The 12,103-nt window shown below is 42.5% G+C and overlaps 1 protein-coding gene across 3 annotated transcripts in view; it reads right to left on the reverse strand.

The window, feature by feature from the left end:
- The window catches only part of LOC149317584 (CUB and sushi domain-containing protein 3), a 796,080-nt gene extending 784,705 nt beyond the window's left edge, over positions 1–11,375 (reverse strand). For 2 of the 3 annotated variants that reach the window (XM_089517858.1, XM_089517859.1), the window contains exon 1: positions 11,174–11,375. In XM_089517858.1, the coding sequence (XP_089373984.1) occupies positions 11,174–11,240 (67 nt within the window). In that variant the 5' untranslated portion in view covers positions 11,241–11,375. The remainder of the gene's footprint in view (positions 1–11,173) is intronic. The other variant, XM_089517857.1, reaches the window with a different exon arrangement.
- Positions 11,376–12,103: the final 728 nt, after the last annotated feature.

Consider the following 12,103-nt stretch of genomic DNA (forward strand, 5'->3'; position numbering starts at 1 on the left):
AGACTGAGAGGTCATAAAATCATAGAGTTGGAAGAAAACACAATCCATTTCAACTCTCTGCCATGCAGGAATACACAATCAAAACATTCCTGACAGCTTGTCATGCAGCCTCTGCTTAAAAACCTACAAAGAAGGAGGCTCCACTACTCTCTGAAGCACTGTGCTCCATGGTCAAATAGCTGTTACCATACTTCTTCCTAATGTTATTCCTAATGTTCTTCTTAATGTTCAGGTGGAATCTATTTTCCTGTAGCTTGAATCCATTGCTTTGTGTCGTAGTTTCTAGAGCAGCAGAAAATAAGCTTGCTCCTTCGTCCATATGACATCCTTTCAAATATTTAAACATGTATATCATGTCATCCATTAACCTTCTCCAGGCTAAACATGCCCAGCTCCTTAAACTGCTCCTCATAGCACATGATTTCCAGACATTTTGCCATTCTAGTTGCCCTTCTCTGGGCACATTCCAGCTTGTCAAGATACATTTTGAATTGTGGTGCTCAGAACTGGATTCAATATTCCAGGTGAAGTCTGACCAAAGCAGCATAGAGTGGCACTATTACTTCCCTTGATCTTGACACTATACTCCTACAGGTGACATGATAGGTATATTTAAATATCTGAAGGGATGTTGTAAAAGATGGAGCAAGTTTGTTTTCTGCTGCTTCGAGATTAGAACACAAACCAGTGGATTCAAATTACAAGAAAAGAGATTCCACCTAAACATTAGGAAGAATGTTTTTACTGTAAGAGTTTTTCCAACAGTGGACTAGACTGTCTTGAGTGATGGTGGACTCTCCATCTTCGGACCTCCTTAGACAAAGGTTCTGAAATGTTTAGGAAAAGTTTCATTGTGTGCACCTGAATGGCAGGGGGATGAATAAATAGCCCTTGTGGTCCTGTCCAGTAATATGATTCTATGATTCCTCTTCCATGGAGTTTCTTCATGTGGACTGTGCATGAGCCTCCAGCTACTGTACTACCTAAAGTGCCACCGAAGAGCATGATGGTAAAATATGGAAAGAAAGGAAGTAAAATAAAGAAGGGGAAAAAAGGGAACAGTTTCTACCCTCATTAGAAGTGGGACTGCAAAATAGGTAATATGGAGGGATTGGCATTCTTCTTTGAGCTGAGCCGACTTGGGCAGAGAGTAGGTGTAGATTAAGAATTGATAGATATACCTACATTACTATATCAATACCTGACTATATAAACTACTATTCACACCATACGTACAGCTACTAATAATGCCATAATTTATTTTTCCGTCTTTAATCCTGCACAGGTCCTCAGCAGCCAAAGTGCACATGTAGCGTGTGTATTGTTTGTGTTCAAGTCATTTCCAACTTATGGTGGTGTAGTGGTTAAATGCCTGTACTTCAGCCACTCACTCACAACCCATAAGGTTGTGGGTTCAACACTAGGCAGGGGCTCAGGCTCAACTCAGGCTTGAATCCTTCTGAGGTCATTAAAATGAGTATGCAGCTTGTTGGGGGCAGTTAGTTTTACAAATTGTAAACTGCTTAGGGAGCGCTTAAATGCACTGATAAGTGGTATAGAAATGTACTTGCTTGCTTGCTTGCTTATGGCAACCCTAAGGCAAAGCTATAACAGTGGGGTTTGTTTCATACAATTCTTCAGAGTGTGGTTGCCATTGCCATCTACTGAGACTGAGACAGAGACTGTGACTTGGCCAAGATTACCCAGTGGATTACCAAATTTAAAATAATAAAAAGCAACCAGATCCGGAAGTATAACCTCCCACTAATCTTGCAGCTCATACAACACACAAGAACATTCTATTCATTCTATTTATTCCACAATCACAACATCAAGCATTGGTGAAAGGCACTTAATAATAATAGAAACTTATAGATGCAGGGGATCACAAAGGCCATCAAGTCCAACCCCCTGACATTTTGAAAAACACAACTAAAGAATTCCTGAAATATGGCAACTGAACCTCTGTTTAAAGGCCTCCAAAGAAGGAGAGCCCACCACACTCCAAGGCAACCTTTTCCACTGCCAGACAGCTCTCACAGTAAAACTGCTATTTCTTTTGTTTAGGAAGAATCACTTCACTTGTGATTTGAATCCATTGAATTCAGCCACCTAATTGTAATGCTTTTTAGCTCTGAGTTCACCAAATAGACTGCTAGAATATCAAGGAGGATCTTGTCAAAAACCATACCAAGATGTACTACATCCATAGCACTCCCATGATCTACCAAACTTGTTAACTTGATAAAAGTTTGGCACAAGTTGTTTACAAGAAACCCATGCTGGCTCTTAGTACTCAACACATTCCTTTCTAAGTGCCCATAGAATGACTGCTGAATGATCTGTTGTAAAAATTTCTCTGGTATTCATATAATGCTGACTGGTCAGTAGTTGCTTGAGTCCTTTTTCCCCCATTATAAAAATGGGGACATTTGCCCTCATCCAATCTGCTGGGACCTCTCCTGTTCTCCAAGAATTCTCAAAGATTATTGATAGTGGCTCTGAGACTACATCTTTAAATTCCTTCAATACTCTTGTATCCAGTCCTAGAGGCTTAGATTCATTTAGAGTTGCTAAGCGTTTCTTCACTACCTCTTCACCTCTTCTGGACTATAGTCCTCTTACTGCATTATTTATTTTATTATCATCAGTCAGAAAGATGTTTTTCTTTTGGAATAAGACTGAAGGAAAGAAGGTATTAATCAATTTAGAATCCTTTCTGTCTGTTGTAGCATTTCACATCTTTGTGTAGTGGCCCTATCATTTCCTTCTTCTTTCTCTTGATCTAAACAAACAACAACAACAACATTTTAAAATTATTTTTAACCTCTCTAAAGTTTAATTTTATTGACTTTCCCCCTAAAGTTTCTGGCTATTCATTTGTACATCCACAATGGCTGCTTTATATGCTTCCCACTTTTCTTGAAATTATTTGCAATGGTGCCTTCATTATCTCACCTTTAAAAAACACATATGCAACATGAACTACTTTCTATTTGAGCATTTCTGATCACATGATTTCACATTACCTAAGCTTACTAAAACCAGCTCTCTTGAAGTACAAAGTGAATGTCCAGTTCTGGGCACCACCATTCAAAAAGGACATTGAGAAACTAGAGCGTGTCCAAAGGAGGGTGACTAAAATGGTGAAGGGTCTGGAAACCGTGCCCTATGAGGAAAGACTCAGGGAGCTTGGGGTGTTTAGCCTGGAGAAGAGTAGGTTAAGAGGTGATATGATAGCCCTGTTTAAATATTTGAAGAGATGTCATATTGAGGAAGGAGAAAGTTTGTTTAATGCTGTTCCAGAGAATAGGACCCGGAACAATGGATGCAAACTACAGGAAAAGAGATTCCACCTCAACATTAGGAGGAACTTCCTGACAGTAAGGGCTGTTCGACAGTGGAACACACTCCCTTGGAGTGTAGTGGAGTCTCCCTCTTTGGAGGTCTTTAAACAGAGGCTGGATGGCCATCTGTCGGGGATGTTTTGACTGTGATTTGCTGCATGGCAGGGGGTTGGACTGGATGGCCCTTGTGGTCTCTTCCAACTCTATGATTCTATGTTTGGGTTCCTATTCCCTCCATACAACAAATCCCAACCAAGGAGCCCACTATTTCCATCCAATGAGCGGTTCATTTCTGTTAAATGGGATCAAATCCAAAATAACTGATCCCCTGTTTGCTTCCTCCACATTTTGTACAATGAAATATACTGCAAAACTACTGTTGGACCTTACACCCTGTGCAAGGATGCCATGTTGTATTCATTAGCTCAGGGACGTAGCCGGGGGGGGGTCTTAAGGTCCAGACCCCCCCCTTCCATTAGAAAAATGAATGGTGTGTGCTGCTGTGCCACCACATCCAAGCCCCATTATAATGGTGGTACTTAGTCTGGACCCCCCCCCCCTTCCTAAAACCATAGCTACATCCCTGATTAGCCATGTCTTAGAAATGAAGGGGGCTCCATGACAGATCCTTCCTTGTTGTCTCTGCACTGAGTATTCATCCTATCAACTAGATGATGACCAGAATAGTTTTGCTTACTTGATTTCTTGATGTCAAGTGTACCTCCACATTGACAAATCTCATGGGGGTAAAATATCCAATATTCCTAAATTGTGTTTTTTTTCTAGTCTGAGAGGAAGTGTTTAAACTTCCTACTGTGTAGAAAGATATATCAAGGGAAAATCTAGCTATCTATCAACACTTTTTCTGTCTGCCCCAGTGTAATTTTGTAAAGATGTAGGGTTGACCTCCTTTAATGTGTGGTTTCTCTGAAACTTCTCTCCACTTTTCATCCATCTTGCATTGCTATTCTGTATTCTACCCATTCTGCCATCCTCTTTTACATTATGAATAAAACGTAGGGAGAAGAAGATGTATAAAAATAATTACCATAGATTTATCCACTCAAACACCCTCACCTAGTGAGCAATAGGAACATGTATACAGAAACATGAACAGTTCTTCAGTGAAACTGTATCTCCATACAATATTGGAAAGGAATATAGGTTCTCCTTAGACAACAGATGCACTGGAAGGGTTTACTGGCTAATTCACAGACTGTATTATCCTTCTCTTGCAAGATTTTTTTAATATTATTTTTGGCTGGCAAGAATATCCTTTTTAAGCTCATTCCCACTTCTCTGCTTTGCCACTTGCTTGCATTGCCTTCCCCCTATTTTACCATTTCTGACATATCTAATATTCTGTTTAATCCTCATGCACCCACACTGATTGACATTTTTGGGTAACAGCCTTCTCACTGTCGTGCCACTGAATCAGGGCTGAAGCAATGTAGTCCTGAAGGCACCGAAGTGGAATATAAAATATGCATACAAATATATCTATATTGCTTAGTATTGATGTCTCTCCTCCCACACATAATCACACTAGAAATTCTTGTAATGTCCTCCTGCATAGTGTGTTAAGGCTCAAAAAAAGAGGCCAACAAGCAAGGCCAGTCATAAAAACATGCTTCATCACTGTTATCAATTCACACTTGTTAAAATCATAGTCTTAAGTATCATTCAATGGAGCTCCAAGTCATTATCAGAAGGAGGAGGAATTTGACAGCACAGCTAAGACAATTCATTGACCTACTCCACCTCAAAAGATAAATAATTTGAAGGGAATACAATTACCAAGGATTTAGAAACTTCAATTTTCAAACATCATCATCACTAGCAAACACAACAGCTTAAAAATTTGGGGAAACTGCAGTAAAACCTAGGAGTCAAATTAGAAGAAATAATCATAAGCCTCAAAAGAAAAATTTTGAAAACAAAGTGGTAATGAATATATGAAGTACCCCAAGCCAAAATACACATCCGTGTAACTGCATGTAAGTCTCTAGACAGAGAAGAATATCAAAGGCATGTTCTACACATGCCAATAGTACATGCTCGGCACGTACTAGGGTTAGAAAGAGGTGTCCTTTCCGGACATCTCCAACCCTAGTACATGCTAAGCATGTACAAAATGGCGACACCCATTCTAGATGGGTGCCGCCATTTTGACGTAGCGGACGCTTAGCGTCCGCACGTCACGGTGCAGTAATGACACCACAAGTGCACCATTGGCACCTTGAGGCGTCATTAGCGTGCCGCAAAAAGAAGCTGCTTTTTGCAGCTTCTTTTTGCTGCGCGGAGGAGTCGCATGGTTTGGCCACTGAGGCTCCTCCACGCAGCAAATGAGGGTGCTGCCAGACCGCCCTTTTGGACGGTCTGGAAAGCGCCAAAGATCTGTTTGTCTTTGGGATCTATTCAACAATTATCATAGACAGTTCAATTTACATATTCCTTTCTCCTGCCTTCAAATACTTAACTGGCTTGGGAACATCCATATTGAAACAAGGGCAGCATTTCTATTTTAGTATCTCTATTTTAGCTGCTACTGTTTCCAGCCTTTCTAGGCTAAGCTGAATTGTGTTTACCCCACAGTCTTCATAGGGCAAAGGCAAAATTCCTGCGGTTGTGGGACCCTGTTTGTCCCAGCTATGGGTAAGATAGTTAGGGTTATGTCTGCCCCTCCTATCTAAGCCTAAAGTATGTAAGAGAATTCAGTTCCTAAATCTCCTCTGTACTCTCCTATGAGGCACAGTAGTGTTCACCCATCTCCAGGCTGCCTTGCTAACACTAACTAATACTATCTGGACACCAGTATCTCTCAGTTCTCAAGTGGACTTTCCACCCATGCTACAATTCTTTTAATAAGAGATGCCAGGAGCTCAGTCTTCTGAATATAAATTCTGCAGGTGCTCCAACACTAAGTTATGGACCGCCAAAGCTCAGTCACACTCTGGGACTAGCCTGAAGGCAAAAGGATAACTTCTTATTCAAACATAGCCTTTTGAGTTCATCTCCCCTCAAAAAGCTTTGTTTTAAAAATTCACTCTTTTTCACTGTATTATCTTCAAGCATAAAATATAACTGGAAGCTTTCTTGACATAATAAGAACATAAATCATGTTTGCAAAAGATCATTATTATTTTTTTCTCCATTCACAGGGACTGTACAGCAAACAACCAGGAATCATGTTTAACCCTCATATTATGGGCACACCAGCAGTCCTAGTGGAGGTAAGGGTGAAGAGCATCTCTTACAAGCCAATTTCCAAAATACAAACTAATTCCTGTGGAAAACAAGAGGACACACATTGATTTTTAGAACAACTACTGGAAGTGAATCCAATGTCTTTCGAGAAGAGCATATTAGATGAAATCAGAAAGTCAGAGGGCACATATACACAACAATTAGAGACTCTTACAGTTCTGGAGATGACAGGGGGTCTGGGATGTCGTCTACTCGGACTCTCTGTATCATGCAAGAATTGTACAGTCACTATGGCATTCCTAACAGACATCTAGCTTCTTCTTAAATATTTCCAGAGGAGGGTATACTACATTCCAATGACAGAAAATCCACAATTGAAGAGATTTTGAACAATTAGGATGCTTCTCTACATGTTTAGAAACTAAAACTGAAGTCCTTTTCCTTGAAATCCCCCCTCCCAAAATCTATGTAGCTTCTACCCTTTAGAATAGGGTGGGTAACTGCAAACAGGGCAGAGAGCATTTTTCCTTCCTTTGTACACCTGGCAGGCATCAGCAGCAGATTTCAACATGCCTAAAGTGATATGATTTCACTACTGGCCACCGTTTTGGTCATTATTTTAGTCTGATTTCGGAAGGTTAGGAGGGTTAGAGGTGGAAACTATTGCCTTTTAAGGAAGTATTGGGAGATTTGGGCAAAAAAAAAAAAAGCCCACAATCAGCCTTTTTTTTTTTTTTTAATGGAGGTATTATAGAGCTTTAAGGAGCTTCTGAGAATTCCTGCAGACCAAGGGGTCCCAAGGGCCACATGTGGCCCACAGGTTGCACGTTTCCCATCCTTGCTCTAGAACAACAGAAAACAATTCTGTTGCAGGTTTGGAATGGCAACCATTGATATACTTGAAAATGATGATGATAATTTTTTCCTAACATTCTCTTTGGCAGGTTAAACTGCTTTATAAATTGAATTGGTCCAATAGTTATTTATATCTAGGTATTCATAAGGTTAGAGGGTAGAAATGTCTAATATAGAATTTTAAGCATCTGCAACAAAGCTACAATTCTCAGGAATTTTTGGTAGGGAAACTCTTATCAATTGGTAGTATTAGCTCAAGGGGTCTGAGCGTAGTCCCATTAGTCATCAAAGCCAGTCCATTGCCTTCAGACAGCTTACTCTGCCCTTGACAGATATGTATCAAGTCTATTCCTAACAAGGATGAAACCTGGATTGCATTTAGTATTATCTTGTCTGTCTTTGATGTGAGTTGCAGTGAAACAATATCTGATGGGCCAGATATTCCCCTCCCTTCTATTGACATAATTGATCACATCTTAGCCCATCTGTTTAGTCTCTTTCTCACTATTGACTAATGAATCTTCTTCTCCACCAATCTTTCCCATCACAAAATCTGTTTATATCATAGAAAAACTTTTATTGAGCCACATAGCTTTGCCAGTTTAACACTCGTCATTGCCACATGACTTTCCCCTAGCCATTATTCATCTATGAAGCCCTGATTCATACGTTGCCTATAAAATCGGTCTAAATAAAGCTGTAATCCTATTCATACTTAGTAGGAAATGAATCCCACTGAACTCAATTGAACCTGAAGATGCATATTTAGAATCTGAATGCATGAGCTTCACACTGCTGTGGTGGGAGCAGCTGCTACTGATAGTAGTAGAGGACAAGAAGCAATGTGTTTTAATTATAGGAAGGCACATTTTGCTGCTATGGTAGTAGTACCATCAATAAAATGTGCCATCCTATAGCTAAAACACATTGCTTCTTGTGTTCTTTCATTGGCGTGTTAAACATGTGGTCCCCACACATCCTTCCAGCATCTGTTGAAATGTTATAGAAACCATCAACATAATTGTAAATCCTCCATTACTCCTTGGCTAAAAGTAACAATTTCTTTACTTTTTTGTGCTCTTCTTTTTTGCCAGGGCTATCTTCCCAAGTCTCATTTGAACTAGCATAATCTGACATACGACTCCACCTAGAGAGTCCACTCTTTAGTATATATATCATTGGATTTCTTATTGGTTGCTACAGTGACATTTCTCAGAGAAATGTCTGTGTGATGGAGTCCAGGGCCAGGGATTGTGTTTGAGGGACATGGAAATGCTATCTATGCTATCTGATCCATGATGGCTTCTGTTCAAATGCATAAACCATTCCTTGATGTTATATCACCAAGTTCTAATAATGCATATGTAAGACAACCCTGTTTTCCCTATAGCACCTTCTGGTATTTTTCCATCTTCCCTTTGGTTCAACAAGTGCTTGGAAACTGCTCATCCAACCCATCACTCTGTAGTGATATAGTAGTGGTGTGTACATGTCTTGAAGAGATAATAAATTCATCAGCGCCTTGAATTATTGTAAGAGACTGCCTCCACATGACCCTTAGTTACAAAGACAGCTTTCCTTCCATTCGCCCCACTGTCCCTTCCTTGGTCTGGTGTAATCCTTTTAAGCAGAACATCTCTTCTCCGAAGGCTTCTCTTCGCATACCCCTTCCCACCACCCAGAAAGACCACACATAGCTGTGTCATATGTTAGTCAAGCAAGCAAGTCAGGCACAGGGAATTGGGAAAGAGATGGAAAAAGACTGAAGGATGTTTAATGAGTTTTTGCCCTATTTTCCAAAAGGCTGCCCAGCACACCTCCAAGCAACACATGCAACAGTCCCCCTTTGGCTCTGAATAAATGGTCCATGCTGAATCATTTCTCTGGGAAAAAAAAAAATTGGGCAAGGGATGACAGAAGAAGGGGATTGCGTCAACAGCTACAAAACCAGACAAGCTTTCTGTAATTAGAAGGTGCATTAAAATTCCAGGCATGTCTTTTTCTGCTAGGGCTAGGAGATGGGGGGGAGGGGGGAGGGAGGTAAATCCCTTAACCCCCCCTTCCCCTGCCAATATCACCCGCCCGAGGCATCCCTGAATGATCCTGGCCCTTTACCCCTCCCACCGTGCAAATGGGGACTGAACCAGCTGCAAAGCAAGACAATCAAGTGTTTCATCAAAAAGACTCAGCTCCATTGCAAAAAAAAAAAAAAAAAAAAAAAGGGGGGGGGGTTGAGAAGGGAAAAAAGCAAGCTCCCTTTCAGAAGAAAAAGCCCAACAGTCCAGTGGGAAGTCAAAATCTTCAAACTCTCAGAAGCATCATCTTTCTATCTCTCCTTCTTTCACCAATATATATATATATATTTGGGGGGGGGGGGGGGAGAAATGACAGAAAAGACAGGTCTCTTTTTTTCATGGCAAGAAGGGCTCCTCAAGAACACATATAGTCACTCTGCCTCAAGCCATGTAACGCTTATACCAGGATTCCCCCAACTAGAAAGTAGACCTGCATCTCTCCCAAGTATCCATCAAGCCTATCCATCCATCCCAGCCTAATACATGGAATGCCATTCCATCTTCCTTCCAGGACCTGGACCAATCCTTCTTCCATCCTTCCCAAAAGCTATCCTTCTTAAGATGCTTCTGGTTCTCCTTCCCACCCCAATTCATTCAGCCAAAGGAGGAGGGGGAGAAAGAGAGAACAGATCTTTGCTCTCAGTGACAGATCATGCTGTCAGAGAGGCTCAGAATTTTTTTAAGAGGAGAGGAGATGAAAAATGGAAAGCAAAAAAGCGGCTGAGTCCTTCAAATCCTACCCAACCCAGCTTCCAAAGCACAACCAAGGCTGGTTAAAGTGCTTTCCCCCAAAAAATCCTTCAACAACTTACCTAAGGGATGTTTATGCTTACGTCTATTTTTTATTCTTTTTGCCTGTTGTGTGATATGTATTTATTATGTGTTAATAAAATCATTTATTAAAAAATATATTCTTTTTTTAAAAGACAGAGAGAAGAGAAACTCGCTTAAAGCAAATAGCTACATTAGTATTGTGTGTGTGTGTGTGTGTGTGTTGCCAGTCGAGATCTGAATGGCAACTACTGTGTGTATGTGTGTGTGTATGTGTAAGCAGAAGCACCACAAGCCACTTCTTTCACATTTTGCCTCTCTCTCCCCTCCACAACCTCCTCGATCGCCCCAAATATCACAACCACACAACGACAACGGGGGGAAAAAAGGTAGGAGGCAAAGCTCGAGGTCTCCTCCGTCGAGTCCATTTCTCTCGGAATCTCCTCTCTCGTTTAAACGGCTGGAGGACCCAACTCACGTCTCGGCTCCGAGCTGCTGCAAAAGAATATTTATTGGGCACCAGTTTTCTCCCTGCATTGAACGCCAGGCTTGGCAAGCTAAATGGCACACATTTCCGATGGCAGATGGGGGGCAGCCTGGGACTGAAAGACACACCACCACCAGAAAAAGAAAAGACAAGAAGCCCATCGCCCTTTCTTCTCCTCCTCCTTCCCCAACCATCACCATCACCCCCCCCCCCCCCACCATTCCTCAGAAGGACCAAGGGAGGGAAAAACCTTGAGAAAGGACAAAAGCTGAGACTCCACACACACACACACACACATACACACTCCTTTGGGGTCACACACTTTCTCATCCCTCTCCTCCCCATATCCTCCCCCCCTTTTTTGGGGAGGGGATGGGGAGAGAGGGGGGAAAGGGGAGGCATGGGGGTGCAATTTATATTTCTGCTCTTACCTTTCACGCAGGAGAGCATCCAGAAAAAGACCAGGTTCCCCAAGGTAAATCCACTTTTAATCCCCATGATCTGGCCCCAGAAGAGACCCAGGTCCGGCCGGCTGCATTGCCCACATCCCCTTGGCCCCAAAGCGGTGGAGGCAGTGGAGGTGGCAGAGGAGGAGACGATGCTTTTCCTTGACCAGGTGGCTCCTTTGCAGTAGCAGCAACAGCAGCAGCAGCAGCAGCAGAGCCGTTGCATCTTTGGAGCTCTCCTCCTCCTCCTCTTCTTCCTCCTCCTCCGCGGAGCCGGCGAGTCCGCTTGCGCTCTGCCTTCCTCGCCGCCCTCCTCCTCCTCTTCCTCCTCTCCTTCCTCCTCCTCTTTTGCCTTGGTCCTAGGCGCAGTGGCGAGGAGTTGGCGTGGAGCTGCGCGCTCGCCCGGGTTGTGTATGTGTGTCTGGTGTGTGTATTGTGAGGTTGTGTGTGTTGTGTGTGTCCCTGCGCGGTCACATCTCCGAGTGAGCCGCGTTGCTGGGTTTACAGCCAAGGCAACCTTGACAGAGAGGAAGAGGAAGAGGAGGCTAGCCAGACCTGCATCCCTACTGTTGGAGAAATAACCCGGTTTGGCTCCGCTTTGTCTGGCTCAAGGCTATGGAGTTCTGGGAGCTGGAGTTTATTGTGGGCCCCACAACAAACTCCAACTTCCAGAATTCCATAGCCTTCACCCAGACAAAGAGTTAAAGCGGTGCCAAACCGGGTTATTTCTCCAGTGAAGATGCAGCCCCAGTTTAGTGTCAAGGAAGGAGAGTGTCCAGAATAAAAGACCAGAGGGATCCACACACACACTCCTGACTCACAACCAGCCCTGGGAAATGGACCAGGGAGACCCAAAGGGGGGGGGGGGTGTCTCTTCGGTGAGCCACTGAGGGAGCCACGTCGGTTGCCTCCTTT

Source organism: Sceloporus occidentalis, unplaced genomic scaffold, assembly GCF_023333645.1.
Source record: "Sceloporus occidentalis isolate IW3139 unplaced genomic scaffold, rSceOcc1.0.p SCAF_3, whole genome shotgun sequence".
Classification (NCBI taxonomy): domain Eukaryota; kingdom Metazoa; phylum Chordata; class Lepidosauria; order Squamata; family Phrynosomatidae; genus Sceloporus; species Sceloporus occidentalis.